This window comes from Apteryx mantelli, chromosome 2 (assembly GCF_036417845.1).
Source record: "Apteryx mantelli isolate bAptMan1 chromosome 2, bAptMan1.hap1, whole genome shotgun sequence".
NCBI lineage: Eukaryota > Metazoa > Chordata > Aves > Apterygiformes > Apterygidae > Apteryx > Apteryx mantelli.
This window is the reverse complement of record NC_089979.1, coordinates 157,988,335-158,012,035: the sequence shown is the minus strand read 5'-3', so window position 1 is coordinate 158,012,035 and position 23,701 is coordinate 157,988,335. Positions and strand designations below refer to the sequence as shown.

Genomic DNA, 23,701 nt, shown 5'->3' with positions numbered 1-23,701 from the left:
GAAGCAGTCTGAATATTTCAGAAAATGTGGGCATTTGATGACGTGTCTGGATCCAGCTGTTGATTCCCTCTCTACTAATTTACTATGCATGCCACTAGCCCCGAAACCTGGACAAAAAGAGGCACCACCCTGGTGAACTGGCAGCTTGGGACTGCCCTGCTGGGCAGGAGCTGCCTGGCAGAGCCGGCCAGTTGCAGAGCGGAGGCCAGGATTGACTCTGTTTCCAAATGGCAGCCCAGGCAGACTATTAGCCCGTCCTGCCGTGAGTCCCTGGCTAGAGCTGAGCTCCAGATAACATCTCATTGCTTTCACAGCTTGATGGCGAACCGCTTTTATTGTTCCTTGGTGGATTGCAACAGAGCGAGCCGGGTGAGATCATGGGAAAGGTGAAGGGCTGTGCAGCACCTCGTCTTCAGGAGAAGATGGCCTTGTGGGGATGCGCTGGAGCATGGGAATTAACGTGGGAGAAGGATGCTCTCTTTCTGCTGCAGACAACTCCCAGCATGGTCTGCTCTGCACTGAGAGGCAGGCATGAGAACCATGGGGAAGTGAGACTGAGCACCCACAGAGAGAGAAAAGTGGCCATTAAAGGAAAAAAATAATATGACGACGAAACACTTTGTAGTTTTGGCAAAGCTTGCACCAGAGAAGTGGTCTCGGTCAATGCAAGAGAACTCACTACAGTGTGTAGAGCAGAATTATGGTTAAGTCATAACCTCACCCAGGATTTGTAAACACATTCATGTCATATTAACACCTCTTTCAATTCTTTTTTTCTGAGATAACAGATCAGTCTGCATCTAAACTCCAGCTCACCTAGGCAACAGAACAGAAACTGAAAGCTTGAAAATCAGATAGCTCTCTGGTGCTATTCAAATACCTCTATACTGAACAAGATGCAAACAGATCAGAATCTGCTGTTTGACACTATGCACCAATCTCTGTCAAGCACCCAAAAGCTTAAAAGGCTGAGTGCCAAAAAATACAGCACTCAGATAATTCCTGCCTTGCAAAGATGCCATAGGTCATTAAATCAATAAAAATGCTGCAAATACACTGACCAGGGGAAAAGAAGAAATGGGAATTGAACTGACAGGACCTTCGCGCATGTAGATGACCATTAACCATTCCAAGGAAAGGCACTGCAGTGCACCCGGGCGATCCTTGTGGCAGCGAGCAGCTCACATCCGTGTGCAAGCCGTGCAGGGGCTGGGTGAAGGGACAACCGGGGCAAGGCAGGGGCATGTCCGCGTGGCACATGGGCCACCCTTGCCTGCTGCCAGAGCGGCCGCACTTGCGTCACGCTGTCCCCTGGGATGATCGTCTGCGCTGACTGAGGGAGAGAAGTCCTGCAGGGTTATTTAATTAATAAATGATAGTCTGCTGCTACCAGTGATTCAGTCTGGGAACCAGGAGAGAGTGTCCTCTCCCCTCCCACGGCATGCAGGAGATGCAAGAGAAGGGGGAGAAACCAGAGATTTGATCTGGAAACTAGAAAAACCTCTCTGCTGGCTTTTTCCAGAGAGAAGCTTGCGCTCTCTCTCTCTCTCTCTCTCTCTCTCAGGGTATCACAGTAGCATCGAGAGAGGGGCAAGAGAGAAACTGCACCCGTTCATGAGCCCTGGCGCCTTCCTAGGGGGACGATGAGCCCCTTCCCCGGTCCCACGGGCTGGCCTGCTGCCTGAGGCAGATGCTTACAGAGGACGTTGGCAAGACCCGCAAACTTGCCCCAATGTCTGTGCAGGTTAGGCTTTCATGCTTTCTTTTCTCAGCTATCATATATAAATATACATATTTACATAAATAGAAGGTATTTTCACATCATTTTTCTGAATGCAAGGGCAGATGCTTAAAAGAACACACTGTGAGACTTGTGACAATCAAATGGGAGGGTGAGCCTGGATATATTCTCTGATTATTATGGTTTTTGATTCTTTTTAATCATTTTTAAAATATTTTTCTCCTGAAGGATAATTGTTCTGACTTTATTTAAAAGGTAACTCCCAAATAATCAAGATAATTTTCTCTCCTTTATGTGAAATATCCTGCTTGAAAATGACATAATAAAGTAAACAATAAGAGACTGTAGAAACTGAAAGGAAAAAAAAAAGTCTTTGTATAAATGATATAAATTTGAGTATTCTGGGATATAAACCAAAACCTGTCCCCATTCTCCCCCTTCTCCTAGCAAAACCTTGTGCCTCTTTAGGATACCCTTCAGAATAGCTTTGGTCTTAAGAGAAAAGGAAATAAAAATGACATAGGGCTTTTCTCTCTTCTAAAAAACCCACCCAAGCGTAATCCCAGTGAAAGAATGGATTTTCATCTGTCTGAGACTGGTGTGAGTGGAAAATCTCACTGACCATTTTTCTGTGGGGCCAAGGAGTTATCTCAGGATCTCTCATCCCACACTGTGACTCTCCTCTCCGTTGAAACACGTGCACTGCATTGACGAGGTAACAGAAATAATTGGCATCCTTGTATCGGACGGACGCCTGCAATTTAAAATCCCTCGCTCGTTTGATCCCCGGGAGGAATCTGGAAGGTGGGGTTGCCTGGTCGAGGTTACTGTGGTTTGGGCTTTAACGAATTCTGCGTGGCTTTTGCTGGGTGCCCATTTCGTCAGTCACCGAACATGCTGTCGGCAGAGTTTTCCAGGTAAGAGAAAAGCAGCGCAAACCTCAGCAACTTAAGTTTTAGTCGGGGCTGCAGGACTGGCTCCCTCGGATGTGTGGGGGAGGGAAGATTACAAATAATGGCTTGAGAGATGAAAACAACGTAGACGGAGGGAGGCAGATTCCTCCCACTGCTTCTCCTCGCTCAAAGAAAACCCACAAACAGAACGGAAAGCAAAGAGGAAGTTTTCCAAGCAAAAGTCTCAGAGAAGGAAGAAGCCAGCTAGGAAACAAGCAGATATTTAAAGTGACACCAGGGCCCCTTTGATGAATTTTTAACTTCTTTGAAATCTCTGACAACAACTCATGGACATAGATATGTGCTTGGGGCCAGATATGAGCCATTAGGCTCCTGTGCAGTGCCAGCATAGCAATAACTGCACTGTGGTTATATCCCTTATTAAATATCTTACTGTGTTTTCTGTTCAAGTGGGTTTCCCTGCACCCTGTGGAGACGCCATGAAAGTGGCTGTGATTTTGGTCTTATGTATGCTGGTGAAGTAGGTAGTCATATGATGCTATAGGGCAGGTAGAAACCACACAGGATGCCGTCAAGCGCCCCAGTGGGAGACCTGGAGGCCTCTGGTAAGCAGAGGTGCATTGCCAAAGTAACAGCCAGGTTTGGGAAATGGGGAGATTCTCCTGGCTGGCTGTGGGTCCCTTCCTCCATCCCATGATGAGTGTGCGGGACGAAGAGGAGGAGGGGGAGTTGTGTGAGGGACAGGGTGCATCATGGTAGGCAGAGGAGGAGGAGTTTGGAGTGCTGAGTTTCCCAGATACTTGCATTAGATACTTGCACAGTCTTTTCTCTTTGGCTGGCTGCACTGAAGAGTTAAAAATGGAGATAAGCTGTTCAAAAAAGGATAAGCCTTTTGACCTACTCACCTTGTAAAACATACATGCACTGTATGTGCTAAACCACACAGAACCTGAGAATTTCCCCGGTGGCTAAACTATCACTCCTTCCTTAGCCAAACTAATTTTGTCACAAGGACAAATAAAAAAAGTAAAGAAAAAGAACATGAAATAGATAAAAAACAGTACTTTCTCAACTTAGGAACCTTAAGGACTCTGTGAACAGTAATGATGTACTCCACTGAGGCATCGTCACCTCTCATCTCTGTATCCCTGACATCGTATTGTCTCAGCGACTCCTCTTGAAGAACAACCGTCAAGAGTCTGAGAATCAAATAAGGGTCTGATCCTGTGCAGAGCTGAAGGTCATTAACACTCACAGTCCTTGTGAGGAAACACATGGTGGGACTTTCCTGGGATGCAGCCAGATGGCTGCTGCCTGGCTGGGGGGTTAAGGAAGCAGGTGTTGGAGGCATGGGAAAGAAACGTCCAAAGACCTGGGGCAGGGAGAGAGGCTGGGATGAAGAAGTGGCAGCAGTAAGAGCAGCCTGAAAGATATCTGGAAACCCCTGAGCTGCTTCCTGCTGGACTGGTGGGACCACACTGTGCTTGTAATAGAATGATGGTGCGGTGCACCTAGTGAAACACGGGGGCAGAAATCTTCCCCTGCCTACGCTCGTGCCCAGGGACTGCTAGGGCTGCACACACCATGGGGAGCAGCCTCAGCAGACAGCAATGCCTCTCCACAGTCTTCCAAGAAGGCAGGGCCTCTGGCATAAACAAACAGCCCTTCTCTTTTGCCTATCTGCTCTGTACGTGATTGCTAGCAACTAGTGAATGAGCAGGGGCTCTGAGTAAGGGTACTGAAGATGGGTTGCATGCATGGGGCTAGGCTGCAAGGGGCTGGTTCTCCTGGCTGAGCACATTCGTGTGCTTGCTGGGCTGGGAAGTACTGCATGGAGAGAGCTCAGGGTGGACAGGTTTGCTCTGGTGGATGGAAAGTAGAAGGTTTTTCAGCCTAAGCAGAAAAAAAATGTGGCTGCTCTGTGAAATGGCCTGTGAGGCAGCTGTTGGACTCCAGGGTACGCTTCTGCCTACGACTGCCATGAAGACAGCATGGTGCCTGTGCAGTGTGGTGGGTGCACCGTGACTGATGTTAACATGTCAACGTTGCTGCTTGTGCACTGCCCGCAGCCAGCGTGTGCACAGGGACCCACATGGGGTGGACTCGTTGGGCATTACTGTGCAGAGACACACACACACTCTGGAGATTTCTGGTATTCCTGGTCCCGGCAGCCTACTTGAAGCTACTGAGCTGCAGGTCCAGAAATCCTGAGCACATGCAGAAAATCTTCATGTTTCATGTGGGACAGCACTTTCTGGCAGAAAAAGAGACGTGCTTCAGAAAATCTGGGTGTATAGCAGATGTATTTGAAGGGAATGGCTTGAGTGGGAAGAAGTGAGCGAAGGGGAAATGGACTGCCTTATGGAGTGAGGCTGGGAAGATAGAAACATAAGAGCTTGCTGAGCGTTAAGAGGAGCACAGTGCCAAAGGAGAAACTCTCCACCATCTTCCTGCCTCTTATTACAACAGTCAATTTTTTTGTTTTGGAGAAGGCAGCAGTAAGAGAAGAAAATCTCCTTTTTCTTCATACTTGTCCATCAGTCTTAATTCTTTACTCACAGAAAGCTTCTATGTAAACACCTGAACCTGGTGACCCAAGTTTTTCATGCTGAAATATTGTCTGATAAGGGCTGATCAGAAAGAGATAAAAGCAAAAAAGGGCAAGATATTGTTGGGACAAAGTGGTGGAGTAAGTGAAGAACACTTATTACCGTGGCTATTGGACACTGTTTTGCATTATCCCTTTAGGGTCTTTATCTTTTCTTTGGAAGTCTTCTGAAATGATCTGGTCACTCTCTAGTGCACATAGTAATTATTTAGTGGATTAAATAAACCTTATTCACTTTGGCAATTTTTTAATGTGTTAAGTACATTAATGCAACACATTTGCACTTGTTTCACATATCCACAGAAGCCATTTGTGATTCTTTGGGTAGAAAAAAGGCCCTTTTCTTTTTACAAACAGAGAATGGGCAAAGATGATTGTGGTATGGTGTCAGACAGTCTCAGGCTGGTTTGGGTAAATGTTGCACTCTTCTGAAGAAGATAAAATTTACTGAAAATTTCTTCCCTGTTTTTTACAAATCTTTTGCTTAGTCTCACGCTTTTTTTCTGCTTTGAGCAGTCTTAGTATAGCACTAGTTTTCCTTGTCAGCTGATATTCACATCTTTTTGTGCTCATTGCATATAAAATAGGAACTGAATTTAAACTCATTGGTTTCTTTATTCTACAAATTCTTACTTTTCAGAATATAGAAAGGCATGGGCTAATGATTAACTTGTGTTTTGGGAACCAGCACACCTTGGTTCAGTTACCGTCTCTGGTATATATCTTACCAGTTGATCACTGGCAACCTTTATAACCACTCAAGGCCTTAATTTTCCTGTGGTAATATAGGTGTATGGCCCACTTTTCTAACAGACATGTCTGGGTGCCTAAAACTCCTCATTTAATACTCTGTCTCCATTCAGGAAACCACCTACATATGCATATTCATTTTAGATTTCAACCAACTTTGAGGGATGCTGGCTACATGGTTAAAATTAAGCATGTGCATAAATGCTTTACAGGAACAGACTTTTACACTGCTGAAATGCTTCACTAATTGATGGCCTTCAGGAAGTGTCTTTTCTCTGCAGCTGAGGAGTTCAAAGATATTGAACTCCATCATCCCTCCTGCAGTGATGGCAACCTCTAGAAGAGTGGTTGTTGCTGAATGTTAATCTCTTAAACTGCCCCAACTGTTGACTGAGTGAGTGTGTGGCAAAGCCCTCAGTGCTAACTGAGAAGAAACAAGGTGGTGGAGACAAGCAGACACCTGAACCTTGACACTCCAGTAACTCACAAGAGAAGAGCTGTGCCTCAGTTAGGCACTACGGCTACTGCTCTCTAAGTCAAGAGTCCTTCCCATTTCTTCCCACTAATATTCCCTTGAACTTCACTGGCATCAAAGGAATTCCCCTATTTGGGGGCCAACATTGGTTGCAACCTGTTGTGGGGGATGTTGTAGATTTTTATTACTAAAGGAGAATGAAAGACAGAAACATGCAGTTTAGAGGTAGATACTAAACTTGATGTAAACAAGTACCAAGAATCTAACTTCCCTGTTGGAGACTGGTACAATTAGTGATGGGAAAGGGGATCGTTTGTCTTTCAGGCAGGTGTGTGCTTACCACTGAGAAGCAGCTGATTACGCCGATATGAAGCTGGCAGCTGACCAATGTCTTCTAGCCTATGGGTCATTACCCTGGAAAGGTGACCAGTGTGACAGAGGCTTCCCACAACGATGCTGTGCAAGTACGTGGGCTCGATGAAGGAGCTGAGGAGAGCACCTTGAAGCCCAAGGATATTCCATCTGGAAAAGAAATTCAGGAGCGATAAAACACGTGGGCGCAGGAAAGAAAGGCCATAAGACATGCCTGTCCCTGCATCAGCCGCTTCCAGCAGGATTCACTTCATCAGTCCTGACCGAGCCTCCCTCCGGCTTTGGATTTGTTTGGGCTATTCCAGCAAAAGGCTGCGTTAGCACTGTGGTGCACGAAGTACTGTGCTGTCAGATTATTTTATTATACACCTGTAGGCCTGATTCCTATACAGTGGTTTTAGATTATTGTGACACCACTGACTTAAGGGACTTATTCCTCTCTTGTGTAAATGGAGGCCTCCTATTGAGAGCTATTCTTGGTAAAAGCAGTTTGGTTTGATGAAAGTTCATTTAGCACAAGTCTTTAGCAGAATTTTTATTTTTTTTCTGACACCTGCAGTGTGAGGGCTTTTGTTATTCTGCTTTTATCTACTATTTGTCATAAAAGTTTGTCTAATTTTAAAAATCTCCTGTCCTCTTGTCATAGAGGCAAAATGCCATGTGACTTAGGTGACCAATAACACTGCCAAAAAATTGTGAATAATTGCAGAAACCTCAAAGGCTGACATTTCCTTGCAAAAACTACCATGCAAATATGAAGACATCCATAAAAATCAAATCCTGTTCCTGAAAAGAGAGAGGGGAAAAAAAAAGAACTACACTTTTAGGCAATTTATTTGTAACAAATAATTTGGCCCACTTGAAAGTGTTCAGACTGATGAATATGTCTCACCTTGTTGTCTCAAAGGTTCGACAGAGTGATGGTGAAAACCTTTGGGGCCTTCAATCCATTAACGATTGTGGGCTGCTTACTACTTCTCTTGGATTAGTTGCCAGAACTGTTCTGCATTTTTAATATCCTATGAATTTTTACATAAAGCTAGGCACAAATATGACTGAATGCTGGTTCTAAGCTATCTTCTCTAGCAAACCTATCTAGCTCAGCCCATCTAACAAAAAGTTGTTCTCCACCAAACAAATGCTCACATGCTCTCTTATATTTGAATAATATTTTTATATAAGTTGAACACTGTCAATCTGTTTGAATAGTTTTGAGGTCAGGAGTTCAAACTGAAAACTCTTTGGAAAAATGTAATTTTGCAGAGCATATCTTGGCTCATTAAAAAACAAAACACTGGCAACATTTGGGTCTCTGTAGCTGACTGAAGAAGAGGGTAAGAGGTGCCTGCTATTTAAGGCACCATCCAGTGGCTGCCATGCTAAATAATGTGTTTAAAGCACAGTCTCCACCAGCAGCAAGCATTATGTAGCTAATTTCTTACATCATTGTTCTTTTCATTAATTAACATTTCTCAACCGTTAGCGCAATTATTGCAGTGCCTCCGTGCTGTATGTCTCTTTTCATGATTAATAAGGAGTCATTATATTTCCCTTTCCTGAAGCAGTCAATTAACACGGAATACTTTCCATTAATTACTGAATGTTTAAAACCAGCATGCTGTACCTGGAGAGCAATCTGCTCTAGGAACCTGTGACACCAATTGCTTTAAAAAGTTCTCTTTAAATTTTATTCCAAAAACACAAGCAATTTAGCTGGCTATATTAATTTGCCTCCGAAGCAGGGCTGTGAATGAGAAACATCTTTTAATCTCATGCAAGAAAAGGCAGCCATCTGGCTGCTGAGGATTTCAGAGTCAGGCTCTCCCTGTCTCCCTCTGTAAATGCAGGTCATTAAAGTAATGTGTTCATCTACATAAAACTCAAATGGAATATAAAAGGTAATATTTATATACAAACAATTTAGTCCCACAATTTAAACAGTCATTGGTTTTATGAAACATTTACTTTAGTTGATCAGATTTGCATAACTTCATTTGGGGAAAAAAAGTGTGGTCATCCCTGCAAATAATATCACTTTTAAAGGAAAGAACTAGCTGCCTCTTTGCATAAATATCTTATCAGGATGCAAAATTAATAATCCAAGCTTAAGAAATAGAGATGAGTTCAGCGAACAGCACTATGCTTCAGATGAGCTTCTAAGCTGAGTAAAAAAATTAGAGAATGATATCTTTGTCCAGGTGGAAACTTGTAAGATCTCAGTGTTGTTTTCAACATTTCACATTTCCTTAAAAAAAAAAAGTTGTATATTTGATTGAAAGGAAATAAAAAAATCAGATAAACAAAAAAAAACATATGTTCAATAGTACTGAAATTTTAGCAATATGCGCACATAAGAAATCATCTGAGCTTTATTTACAAAAATAGGGATTGTGTTCAGATCATAAATTATGAAGTAATAATGATTATTTTATTTAAATTCTTTGCAAGAAACCTGCTTCTCCTTTAACGATATTTCTCTGCCTAATTCTGAACTTGTTCATCCTAGTGTAAAAAGGGATTCAGATGTCAATGGAGTTAGATTTGGAAATCACAGATGGGGGAAATTCCCACCGTCTTACTCATTCTGCCTTTGCTCTGTGGATAAAGAGACCTACTCTAGAGGGCTGCCACTTCATTATTTTGTGTAAACAATAGATTTAATTGACAATTATTTGGGGGAAGGTCTTTTATCCTGTCTACTTTTTATCCCTTGACTCACCCACATGGATAATGCACTTGGCTGTAACCACCAGCTCAGCCCTTTGATAATTAAGCACCTATGGGATTATTTATAGGTGGATGATAGGGAATGATATCGCTCGCAGCAACAGCAAAACTATCAATAAGAGCGTTCATTTCTGAAGGAGCTATTTCTCTGTCGCCTAATTTAGGTGCATGAAAGTAGCTGTGTTCCCATCTGTAAAAAAGTGCTCGCTTCAAATGTAGCTTTTCAAAATACAATTATTATTCAGAGCAAATGCAGTGTTACATTTTGGGCCCTCAATATATCAAAGTGACTTTTCTCACTATGAAGAAATATGCTGGATCATTCTGGATTTTTCCTAATTGTGCAAGGGCTGTTTTCAAGGGCAAGCATCTCTCTAATAACTTATATGCCGTGCACTTCTTAATAACCCTTCCAATAAAGAGAAAATCAACCCACTGCTCCCTTAGTCACAGATCTTTTCAAAAAAATCCAAATCATCTTCAGCCAGCAGGATCAATAAAACCAAATGTCTCCCCTCATTCCGCAAATACAGGAGCTTTTGGTGCTTTAAATGGAAGGAAAGAATACCCTTCATTTTGTTCAAACAGCAGATATTACTGCACTGTTTACAAAGACAAAATCCCACGTCCAGTTTTCAATATAGATAATCCTTAGATAAATATATTTTTGCCTGTTTGTCAATCACCGAAATGCCAGCGATGAACTGGAAGGCGTCCTGGAGCAGGCAGCCTTTCTTTAATGAGATGACATGTTTTCCCCGGCCGGGACGCGCCGCGGGCTCCCGAGCACCCCTCGCAGCCGGGCACCCCGGGAGAGGCGTTCGGGGAGGAAGAGACACGCTGCAGCCTCCTCGCTCGCCTGCCGCCACCGCCAGCTCGCCACGCGAGCCGAATGCCCGGCTGAATCCAACCGAACCGCAGACAATAAAAATACTGAGCGTGTTGAGAAAGGGGCTCCGGGGCAAACTGGTGTAAAGGGTGGCAGCCTCGCTCCTTGCAGTGCCGGTGCTGGCCCGGAGCCGGGATGTGGCACAGCCCTAGCGGCGCTGATGTGACCGGCAGCGCCACATCCGTGAGTCCATTCGCGCGTTATTTCCAGGGGCTGAGAGCATGTGGCGTTATTCAAAGCAAACGTTCATAAGCTCCTGCCCCCAAATCCCTTCAAAACTGAGATATGGAGGAATTTGCACTGATGCTTTCAAAACATTTTGGGGAACTGTGTCCATGCGGCATTGAAGCTCGGTGGGACTGAAGTGTCTCTTACAGACCTTTGGAAACCTCGCCTGTTAAAAAAATACTGCTAATGAATTTCAAAGCTTATTTTGTTAAGGCTTTTTATAAAAGATGCACTTTTTATCATTATTAATAGCTTTAGGTCTTGTTGCTTAGTGTGTCGTTAGCCTGCTGTACCCCAGATTCTATTACCGGTAATTCCTTCTGTGCTTCACACTATATAAATTGTTATTCATGGTGGTCTGTGCTCAGCAGAACACCTGTGGTGTTCCTATTTATATGACTGTTTAGCTATTATTGGTTTGGAAACTGGAACTAGTGCATTAGTTTCTGATCTGTATTTTAGCAGTAGGCGGTTTATATATGTTTTCTGGAATATACCTTGTGGTGAAAGATTGAAATTGAAATCTCGGTCACACAGAAAGGGGTTAAGAGAGGGAATTACAAATCATGTGCACAAATCATTCCTAGTTGAAGATCTAGCTGTGTTAATTGATTTTCATTTACATTAATATGCAGCCTTTGAAGTAGCTTTTCTTAAGAGTTACCTTGTCAGGCTCAGTCCCCTTTTAACAATGGCTCTGGTTGGCAGGCTAACACTAAAATAGATCTAAGAAAGCCAGTTTCTAACACTGAGTTTTAGTCTTTCATTTTTATATGCTACATTTAAATATAGCTTAATGTGCCCAAATGATCTTGTAGAGTGCTATTTCAGATTCCTATGGCTAAATCCTGAAACAGTGCTTTAAGACCACATTACCTTGCAATATTCTGAATGTACTTGCGATACAGATTCCTTCCTATTTTCTAGCTTATGGGCCCAAGCCCCACAAACCTTAGCCATGGGACAAGAATAGACTGCCAGTGCGGTAATGTGCAGCTTGGAGGTCCTTTGTTCCTGTTTCTGCCATTTTACAGGTGAGGTATAATTTAGATGTTCTAACTCTTATTTAGCCTCTGGGCTTAATGGCACTGTTTTTGTGGAGTACAAGGAAGTGGATGATCATTAACCTGGTGGCAAAAAAAAAATACACAGTCTTTTAAAGGTGACCTTTTGAGAAGCTGTAGGAAGAAAACAATTTTAAGGCCAGAGTGAACAAAATACACACTGAATTCTAGCTTGTATTTGCTATACAAAGACAGTGTCTGTGGGGGCTGTTCCCCCCCAAATTCTGGGTAAGTACATTCCTCAAGCCCGCACCCTGCGAGGGAAGCTGCAAATGCCCCTGTCTGAAAGTGGATAAGGGAATACACCTCATGCATTTACAAGTTTGTGTAGCTGCAAGTTTGATGCGCAGAAAGCTGGCATTTCTCCCAAATAAATATATCAGGTGGCTATCCAGAGAGCACAAACGTGCTCTGCCATAGCTTAAGCTCTCCAATCCCCTTGTTTAGGTGTATCAAGGAAGAGGTTCTTGGGGAAAAGCAGTATGTTGCAGAACTTGGTCTCCAGTGAGACACCTAGATAAGAACTGCTTTTTAAAAATTAACCTTAGCACAGAATGGTTGGATTGAGATACTCAAAATAATTTGCAGGTAGAGGCAGTGGAGGTGCCGCAGCCGTGTATGATTTGGGAGTGCTGGTTTATGCTATGAGAGCGCCGTACTGTGGAAACCCCCAGTGGCCTCCACCATGTGCTCCCAGCACTATTTCACTTATCTGCCAAAACACGAGTGGTGGCATTCATTAAACTTTTATGTGCAGCTGTTCAGGTGGAAACACTCTGCTATTATGGATTGGCTGATGCTGGGAGGACCAATTCCTCCAATTTCTCTGCTTGGAAGAAGAAGGGAGCCAGGTCTTGTGATGAGATGTATAAACTCGAAGAGCCTGGAGCATGAACGAGAGGCTTTGTGCAGAAAAGGAGGAGAGGTGGTACATGTTGTTAAAGTGGGGCATGGCGGGACTAAGGAGTGAGCTCTGTCAGAGGAAGCAGAGATGGTGCTTCCATGAGTCAGAGGACAAAGTTTATGGAAGGGAAGAAGGTTTATGGACTATTGGTAGACTCTGATTTTGGATAAAAAGTCTGTCCAGAGCAGTGAGGAAACTGAGTAAGGGAAATGTATTGTTTTTTAATATTTTGCCCAGTCTTTTGTATTTCTTTTGCTACAGGAATAAGAAGGAGAAGCATTTGGAAATTCTTATTTTATACATGTATGCATTTATTTATTTATGTGAGGCCCACCAGTGCCTGCAGGAGTTGGAGGGTCCTGCGTGAGTGCATGTTGCCTCGCAGCCCTTGCTGGGCTGAACGTGTCCCCACATCTGAGTCTGTGAATTTAGCGCTGAACTTCCTTAATGTTTGGTCAGTGCGTTTAGGTCCTCAAAGAGGAATTGAACTCTAGAGAAATCCTCGTCTTTAACTAAACTTTTGTGTTTGTGTGTGTGCATGTGCGTGTATACATAAGTCAGTCTTCTTTCAAAAATTTGTTTGCTCCTGGACCGCAACTGTAGAAACTTCCACCAAAAGCAACATTAACCTTGCCCTGATCTATTAATAAGCAAATCTACAAGTTGCTCCTGTTTGTCGTCACAAAAAACCTGAATGCTTTTAGGACTGTTATTCTGACCAAGGATGTCTCTGTTGAGATCAAGGCCTTAATATAGGTTCAGGTTAGCATCCAGAAAATGTTAAATGACACATTTTTTCCCTAAACTGTTGATCATTTTCAAAATTATTTTGCTCAGGCTATTGCTGCTTTTTGCCCAAATGCGTACAATGTTAAGACATTACAGAGGAAGACGAAAGTCAGTCTTAGGTGTTAATGTAATCAATGAACTTCATGTCTAAAACATGTGGTTTGATCCTAAAATCTACAGCACTAAAAGACTGAACTCACTTCAGCTACACAGTGAGACTCTCAGAACTTGTGAGTGTGAAAGCTAACACTCTCTTAGGGTAGGTTATTTGGGGATTCACAGAGCCCAAACTTTAAATTTGCACATATAAATGCATAGATTTTTAAAGCCAGAAGGAACCACCAAGATCTAGTCTGACCTCCTTTATAATAAAATTGCTGAATTTCACCTAGTGATTCCCTGCCTGAGCCAAATAACATGAGTATTCATGCCAGAAGTGTTTGCTTTAATTCAGTAAGGGAATAGGTATGATACCAGGCTGTTTATCCTGCAATCTCCACAAAGTAACAGAGCCCAAATAATGCATACCAAGCATCAAATTCTCATAGAGAACTTGTGGTGATAGTAATAAAAATTGCTAAATGCCTTTGAATAACAAATAAATCTGATTAAACCACTCATTGCTAGTGGCTATCCTGTGAGCAGGAAAGAACATAAATTGTTAGATGTATGATTTACAGAAAATTATTTGCTCTTCTGAGTAACTCTTTCCATTCTTGGATCTTTGATATTCTGATAGTAACGTCCTTTGCAAATAATGCAAAATGATGTATATTTTAGCAGCTACTGGTTAGGTTCTCAAGAGGAAACATTCTCTAATAGCCCTGTGCTCCTGAGGGACTTTTACAAGCAATAAAATCCAAAGCATACAAGTGAGATTTTCGTCAAATCTAAGTTATACAAACATGAATTCAACTTTGGATTTTTCTTTCCATTGCAAGACAAGTCCAGATGATGTGAAACCAGATTCTTTTGTCCTCCACACACGTGAAGGGTGAACCATCTATGTGTTAGAGCACATATTTGGAGCTCTGAAGTACAGCACAAGAGCCACCGACTGAACTTTCTACTGAGGGAAGGGAGAGGGAAAAGGGCATTAACACACCGGTCTCCTCATTCACTGAACTCCTTTCTCATCTGTACTTTCTATGTTCATAGATGAAGAAGGCAGAAAACAGTCCCACGTGGGGTGAAAAAAAGGTGAGGCAAAGAAACCTTGGACTTCTTCCCCTTATGGGTAGGACAGAAGTTGTTCATAGGTCATATTTAATATGGTAAACTGAAATTTGGTATTAATCTTTTTGAAGCCATCATATCCAAACCTCTTCTCTCCACTCTTTGCTAATCTCTACAAAAAATTCGTATCAGCCAAAAATCACTGGCAACATAGTCACCAGTGGCTTGACCTGAGAGGATTGCTTATTTTCTACCATGAAAAAGATCTTTTTGCGGACCTTTCCTGTGGTATTCATACTTTGTTTTCCCTAGTACAGTGATTTTCAAACTAGAACCTATCAACCCAACTGAGGTTGTGACACAAATATATGTAGTTAGAAGCCTGGTGGAAATAAAATCCGTGTCTCATAATGTGACTGGGCGGGTGGAAGGAAGGGGGAGTTGTGAACTGCAAATGCAGCTGGGGTTGGGACCCTGATAGAAAGCCTTGGGCACTTGCTCTGACAGCTTTCAGACCTTTCCCTGTGCCACATGCCATGGCGATGGCCACTTTACTCCATTTGCCTTTCTTCGTCTCCCACGTGAAAAGAGGTTTTCATAGTTATCTCCATGCTCTCTATTAACTCTGAATTTTTGTCCCCCCAAATCCCTCTTCGGGTCCCTCTTGTCTGGTTTCCATCACTTCTATTTACTGGAGCTGTTTGCACCAAAACCATAAACAACCTCTTCTATGGTCATTTTCTACCTTCATCCTTCCCCTTTTTTGGCAATGATCATTCCCTCCTCCTTGAAGCTCTAACCTTCATTCATTTCTGAATCTCTGTGCTTTCTCAGTCTTTTCTCTTTAGCTTTTAATTCAGCGGTTCATCTACTCTTTTCTCCTGTCCCAGAACACTTTACTCAGAAATGCCCAAGACGCAGATGGCACTTGGAAGTCGTGCATGGCACAGAGGTCCCATCTGACCCAGCATCAGCTGGGAGGTCTGCTGGGAGACATGTAGGGCTGGGACCTTGTCAAGGAGATGCAGCAGGAAAGGCCAGCTGCATTTGGGACCGCTGAACTGCCTTGTTAAATAAGAAAACCCTAATACTGAAGGTATACTGAAATATTGAAATTCTATGGCTTTTGGGAGCTGGTGATTTTGCCAGAGGCTTGTGCTGCTCTTGCCACAGAAACTCTTTAGGATTTCCCACCAGAGCCCTTATTTATTTCATGCATGGCCATTTACTCTGCAAATGACCTTGCTGTTTATCTCAGTGCAGTGCCACACACAAATCTCCCAACTTCTGACATGTTTGCAGTGCCAGTTACAACATCACCACCTTTTCCACAAACGTTGCTTCCCCCCCCCCCCCCCCCCCGGCCCGTTTCCTCAGCCTCAGGGCTTGTAACTGGCCCTGGTGACAGTAAACCTTTGCTCTTCAAAACAGGCAGTAATGATTGTTGATTTTTTTTGGTCTAGTTAATTTTTTTGGTCTAGTAAAATCCCGTGACCATTTGAATAACTGTACAAATAAATAATAAAAATTGCAATAATTAATATATATCAAAGATGAGAGCTGAAAGAATTCTTTTATCCTGGAAAAATATTGTAGTAGATTGTAATTTCTTTCATGGGTTTTAATGCTGTTTAGGTATTTGGCAACAAGAGAAAGATCCACTGAAAGCTCTTAGCAGATGTGTTTGGAGAAAACCTGGCTTCTGGGAGTCTGTGTTATAGTCAGCATTCCCATCAATAGAAAATGTAATACTGTTTGCAAAGCTGATACTTAATTCACTGGCTAATGACATTCAAAACCAGACTGCAATATTTCAATTCTTAATCTTAAATTTGTTTATTTTTTTGAGTCATATGTGTCTGAAGTTAGAAAACCCAGCTGCATCTGAAAACAGTGTGGGAGTTCCACTGAAAACAGTTTGGGTTTTCTGTTGTCACTTTATGAATAAATGAAAATATTATAGCAGAAGATGCCCTTTATCCTTCATGCAAACAAACCAGTTGTGACTGCTCTACTTAGCTGGGTGAGGATTTTGTGTTCTGTCATTTGAGTCTGTTAGTATTCCCATTTGTTGGTGGAATCATATATTTTTCTACCAAAATGCCAGCCTTTGCTAAGCCTATAGATCCACTTTAACTTTAGCAGGTCATCTGGTCAAAACTAAGAACAGAATTTGTGTGATTGCATTAAACAAAAGTTTTGTAGTTTTTTTAGAAGAATTATTTTATATGGCCTTTAACATATTGGGCCAAATTCTCTGTTGATGTAATTTAACTGAATTCTTAGGCATGATATTCCAACAGAGAATTTGATCATAACATTTACATTTTTATAGCTATAAAGTAATGTATTTTACATGTAGAGCTGCATCTATAGCTCATACACATAATATATATATAATTATGCACATAAGTATGCATGCCTATATAAATCTATATTAATAGTAATACACACACACACACACACACACACACACACTTTGTTTTCAGTCTGTGATACCCACCATTTGCTACTAGTTAACACCCTAAACTGAGAATGGGAAATGTGTTGATATTTTATGTGCCACCATGGAATCATTATGAAATATTTATTAAACAGCAATTATTCTACAAAAATATATTTACAGACTAGAGCAGAAAGCCACAGAGGTGCCTGTGACATCTGAGCTCTGCAGTGACATTCAAAATAGTAGAAACATTCTTAATGGCATTTAGGGCACTTTATCCAATGGGGTGCAAATGAGGTAGGTTCATCGGCATGATGATTGGTTTGCAGCTTTCGAGGTAAATGACCCAATAAGAGCAGAGTGGTTGTGTTTTAGCTGCATACTGAAATTCTATTGGTAAAGTGCTGCAAAGAGGGCTTATATTTTTGTCACACTTTAAAGAGCAGCTAACGACCCATGGAGAATTTGGGAAAATGTTCTATTTACATTCCATTCTATTTCTATGCTCTGCGTTTGCATACCAAGAAGGTCTTTGTTTCTGCAGGGTTTATCAGCACCTGCTAGTTATTTCCTACCAGTAGCCACAGTTCTCTGTGACATCGAACTCACTCCCACATGGCAAACATTTTTATAAAGTATATATCGGTGCTGCATTACCTGGCAATTTTGTCTGTGCAGGACATGGTGATAAGCTGTTCTCCCAACAACACGCCGTCCCACGTCTGAACTGCGTTGTGACACCGGACTGGTATGGTTCCTTCTCCAGACTCAATCTTTGTTCGAAGGTGTCCACGGTATTTTCTTACTATGTGCTTGCTGCTGTTCACTGGACAAAAGAAACAGAAGAGTGGGATGAAAAGGCGATAATTAAATGCTTTTAGATGCCTTTTGAAAGAAACCAAAATGCTGTGTTGATGCTAACGCTTGCATTTGCAGAACCACTTGTGATAGTCCATTAAGTTGAATGGAAAATTGGATGAGACTGCAGAAAGCAGCAAAGTGGAGAAAAATACATGCTCCCTAGCATGATCTCCTTTTCACATGAATCAAAACTTGTGCATAGCACACGTTGAAATCATGTTCCCATTTCCTTCCATATTTGAAAAGCACATTTTTTTTTAACTCTTGTTTCTTGTTTTTTTTCCCCCCTGTGCTTGTAGGATTGAGCTGAGTCAGGGGAATCCTTAGAAAATCTTGGTTCAGTGAGCAAGATCAAAGGGTAAAGACTCACATGTCTGACCCAGTGCAGACCAATACTCTGGTGTGATATTCAGTGACAACTTCTGAATAATTGCAAAACTGAAGTCATGGCTTGTTATCATCTCAAGAAATTTCACTGAAAATTCTCAAAAGCTGAAGTACTAAACTCAGGGTCTAAAGCAAATTAAAACTTGGTAGTTTTTGACTGTTTGCTTAAATTCCTTCCATAGTCTTCCTAAACAGAAATACACTACTGTTTTGTGTCATATTGATATCTCTTATTCATTTGCCATCCGTCAGGTTAGTAATCTTATATACTTCAGTAAAATGTGGCTGTCTTTGGGGTGGAGCACGGCAAGCAGCTTGTCCTGTGCGTCAGGACAAGTCTGAGTAACTGCAAAAGATAGTGACGTTTGTGAAGCACTTTGCCTCCATTTTGGATGAAAAGATAAAAACTGAAGCTCATTACTGAAATCGCTGTTACTATATCTGTATTGCTACCTGGGTACAGGTAACTTTAGCACAAAAGAAAAGAATGGAAGATGGTACAGGATGGTCTTTGCTTTCAAGGAAAAGTCATGATGCCTCTATAGAGGCTGTTTGCCCATATTTCCAGCATTCCAGCATATTTTTTCCATGACCTGCCTCTCAGCTGGACCAGAAGGTTTCTGCTTTTGAAGGTGACACCCCTCAACCCTCAGCAGTCTATGAGGCTGTCTGGACCTTGTTCCTCATGCTGAGTAACACCAACGTGTCACAAGTCAAGGAGCTGATGGAGCCACCAGCATAGAGCAGCTGGCTCTGTGCGCCTTCCCCAGCCGCCCGCTCTCTCCCTCCTGTCATTTTTCACTGTCTTTGCTTTGTACAACCATTTTCTGTGCTGCTAGCTCTGGTTGAAGCAATTGATTGACTTTGGCTGCTGCCAATGGATTGTTTACAAAAAAGGAATGGAAAAATAAATCGCTTCAGACCACTGGGATTAGCAAATGCAGCAAACACATGTAGAACAGCAATGTCAGCTGTGACCTGCCAGCAGATGCATTGGCTGAGCCTCCACTGATCACTTCCTCTTCGTTTCCTTCTTGCTGTTTAAAATCCCCGTGACGAATTCAAGGTGTGTGTGTGTGTGTGTGTGTGTGTGTGTCAGCAGTGGGATGGACCTGATATTGATTGGATTGACTGGCCATGGATGAAATGGATTCCCAACCAACAACAGGCTCCACCACACCGGACATGTTTAAAAATGCTTCAGGGTTTGCTGTGCTACTTCAGGAATGATGTTTGGGGGACAGCAGTCTGCTGTTCCGTCCTGAGGGAAACTGGGAAGACCAAATAAGCAAATAAAAAACAAATAAGGAACCCCCCCCAAACTTTCAGAAATGTCTCAGATCCCTCTCCCCTGAAACTGTTGGCCTGTTCCAGCAACGGAGTGAAACCACTCTTCATGGCCCTGCGTGCTGATCCTACATCCATCTCTCTTGTTTGGGATCCCTCCTGCAGTATAGTTCAGAGGATGCTCTTTGGATGTGATTAGTTATCTGGGAACTGGTCCATATCCTTCTTTGGACTCTGGGGGAAACTCATTTTCTAAAAACTTCCAACAGTGGTGAGCAGCATATTTTTAATGTTAAACAATGGTGTGGTGGGGAAGGTGCCATGAAATTTGGGCGAGGAATGGAGAAAATGATAATTCTGCCTAGCAAACACATCTGGCTGTGCAACAGGGAGAAATGTACAGGGAAAAGATTTTGCATTAGCCTGTACACACAAAGAACTGGTGGCATGGCAGAGTTAGACCTCTGTGAGTGAAGCACTAAAGAGGGACTCAAGAGACTATTACTGCTTTGGCTGACAGCAAGTTTTACTTTAAGCAAATCAGTTCTCTTTACCTAAGTTTTCCCACAGCTAAAATGAAGATAATGATGCTATGCTTCCTTCTTCTGCAAATTCTTTTAAAGCAACTGCTCAAAAACTATTTATGAAAGCTAGATGCTACCCTTTTAATACAGATCTACTACAGGAGTCCACCTGCAGAAATCCCCCAGGACAAAATGAATTTTTAATGTTCTTTTCCCCATCCTTTTTTAGAAGAATATTCTTCCTTGCTTGGCCTTTCTCTCCCCATTTCCCATCTTTTCTCTACACTCTTCTCTCTTTGTCAGCTCCTGCTCTGGTCCTCCCCTATACGTGCATTGGTCTCCTTTATCACTCTTTTTCAGGCAGTTCACTGCATTGTTACTCCTACATTTTGAAGGCTGCACACTTGCAGCACTGGATGAAATGGGACATGTAACTGCTAGAGGATTTTAGTGACTGCATGACAAGATGAATAGCCCATCATTTACTTGACTTTGAAACATTACCTAGCGCAGGGCAACGCATCACACAATGTGCTGACAGAGATAAGAAGAAGAGATCCAATTCAGGGAAAAAAGAAGTACCAGCCCTGCTAACAACTCTTTAGCATTTGGGGAAATTAAAGCGGAGGCCAACAATTAGAGGAGAGAGGGATCTGAAATTTTTCTGAGAGTTTAGGGTTTTTGCTTATTTAAATTTTATTTGTATATTTGGTCTTCCTCGTTTTCCTCAGGACTGAAGTTTGACAGGCCAAAATACTCTGAGTCTGCTTGTTCTTTTAGCATCTCAGCCTTGGTCTGGAAGTACCAAAAACTGAATAATGAAGTTTTTCAAAGCATTTAGGAAGTGTGTTAGAGCTCGCCTCATCTCAGTTTACAAATGCTCATATTAACTCACTCTGTGTATCAGACTTTGCTCCCTGTAATGCAAGCTCTACCCAGGATGCAGCCAAGCAGGCAGAATTAGCTGATAGGATTCAGGCAGCTGTGGGCAGTCTACACTCACCCTGGGAAACACTTCCACAGTACTGATAAGGGGTTTTAGCTGCTCAACTACTATTAAATTCAATGGATAGGATGTGACTAAAACCCTGTGCAGTACTGCATATCTTAAGCTACTCGTATTACTGGGATAGCCAGAACACACATTCCAAAAACAAGATCTGTAGCATGTATATAAAATAATAATAACCGAAAGCTCTGAAAACTTTCAGATTGCCAATGATTAAATTCAGATCTGCATTTGGAATGTACTTAGTTCTTTTTTAACATATTTTTAAGTAGTGTATGAAGATATAAATATTGAACAAAGAAATAGATGAGGCTCTGTGAATTTTGCACTGAAGCTGTAAGACAGAGTCTAGCACATAAGCTGCTTGCCAGCAGTAAAAAATGCAGTCCACTTCCTGACACAGTTTGCTACAGATCACTTTAAAACAGTCTCAGAGATATATTTATTTATGCACCTCAAAGCCACAAACTACAGCCTACTGTTCTCCTGTTTGGTATGATCAAAGCATCAGTGACTATGAGCATTTCTGATCTTTGCTGTGCTAGTTCTCCAACTACTTAATCTCAGCTAATTGCAGGGGAGAAGGCTTCTGAGGATTCCACTTCAACCAGAACAAAATGTCAATTCAAACAGGAATTGGAAAGGACAAATTTAAAAATCATTTGGAGTGGATTTATGATGTGTGCTACACTCAGATGGGGAAATTACTCCTGAGAGTTTATAAGATAAAAAGGTGCATGATTATTAATTATTGGATTATAAATTTTCACAGGTGCCTTGTATTTAAAATAGTGTCTTGAAATCCACTGATTTTGAGACTTACCCCTTATTTTGTTAGGAGCAGTTCTGGCTCAAATGGTAATGAAAAAAAGCCACTCCATATTTATTATTTAGTTGAAGAGGAAATGGATGGTGATTAAACAGAAACACACGAGCACGGTTCTGTCTGAGATTCAGCATGACTGCCCTGGAGGTTCATTTTCTATTTCCCTGCTTCAGTGGAGGCTGTTCTCTCCTCATGAAGGAAGAAATAAAGCGGCCTATCTTGCATTTTTTCAGTGCTGGACCCTCAAATCGTCAGCATGGTGTATAAAGCTTCCTTAGAGCTCTTCTTTGAAACAAAGGCGTGGAAAGAGAAGCGTTAACATCTCACCGCCTTTGTGCTTGACAGTCGTTAGAGAGGCAGAGGCTGAGCGTACTGCATGAGGCAGCCCCTCCGAAAGCACCGCTGCGCACCCATCCTGCCAGGGCTTCTTGCCCCAGGCCCCAGAGGTACCACAGGCACCTGGCTTAACCTGCTCACATGTATGGCGAGGTGAATCCCCAAAAGTCCGGAGATGCTTTAAAACGTAGGCGGGAAGGTCTGCTGGGCAGTGTAGGGCTCGCGCCCCAAGTGGGGCAGGGCTCACTGCGTTGTGTCAAAGTGCAGATCTGGGGTTTGGGCCATATCATTAAGCATATATGCAAATATAAATGCTGAGTAACTACTTTAATGCAGTATGTTACACGAAAGCCTTGGACACCCATGATTTGTGAAACTGAAATTAACAGTCGAAATTGAAATTCTTTATCCTTTCCCTCCTTCGATGCACATTTCCTGGCTAAAATCCTGGTTTGGGGCAGCAATCAGGTATCCCATGACTTTATAAAAGAGGCTACCTTCAGCATTTTGTTATTTCTCCTTTCCATTAATCTTAAAAGAACATTTTGGAATCTTTCTACTTCTTCCATAATTTCTCATCTGCCTATAAGTTCATGTGATGTACAGATAAGGTGTGAAAGCAAAGGGGATCTGCTCATTCATAGTTCATCAATATGTGGCATTTAATTCATCTCACCTATAAAGAATCGGTAATGAGAAAAATTTGAAGTCCAAGATAAGTTTGAATCCAAAAGAACAGAAAAGGAAATGATTACATTATTTGTCCTTATCTATTTTAAGTGTATTTTAATTAAATTACAATTCTAGTCTTGAGCTGTGGTGTTAGAGATAGTAACTGCAGGAAAGGTTTAGGAATGCTACCCCATCATAAGAAAGTTCATAACTGAGTGTTTTAATGAAAGCTCTTCATTATGGTCCATCAAAATGCCTCTGCATATGGTTACTGAAGGACAAAATTTCATCTGTTCAGGTGGCGTACATCTTTTACAAAGACTTTTTATTACTTTAGTAGAGTAATACGAAATGTGCTGAATGCTCATCCTAGTGAGAGGTGTTAGACTGTGTTTATGAAACTAACTGCTACAGTCAGAGAATGGCGCTCTAACAAATGAAACCTGTTTTGCCATTGAATTAACTTGTAAGTAAGCCTTTGTCTCTCCTAATGCTTTAATCTCTTGGGACAAGAAGAATAGACTGAGAAATATATCAAAACATGCGCCTTACAAAATAGTTTACTATCATGTCTCTCTTTCAGGAACCCCAGGGATCAAACTATGACTAATTAATTAAAAGTCTCTTTGGAACAATTTGTTGACAATGAAGTCATGAACGCTTACCTCTCAGGGTTGTAAATTACCTTTAGAGGCAAGGAGGAATGAGCAGTGCTG

The 23,701-nt window shown here is 42.0% G+C and overlaps 1 protein-coding gene across 1 annotated transcript in view; it reads right to left on the bottom strand.

Moving 5' to 3' along the window:
- ADARB2 (adenosine deaminase RNA specific B2 (inactive)) overlaps positions 1-23,701 on the bottom strand; it is a 324,958-nt gene that overhangs the window by 4,881 nt on the left and 296,376 nt on the right. The window contains exons 7-8 of the mRNA XM_013952567.2: positions 17,741-17,909; positions 6,829-7,010 (exon numbers count right to left, since the gene is read on the bottom strand). Of these exons, the coding sequence (XP_013808021.2) occupies positions 6,829-7,010; positions 17,741-17,909 (351 nt within the window). The remainder of the gene's footprint in view (positions 1-6,828; positions 7,011-17,740; positions 17,910-23,701) is intronic.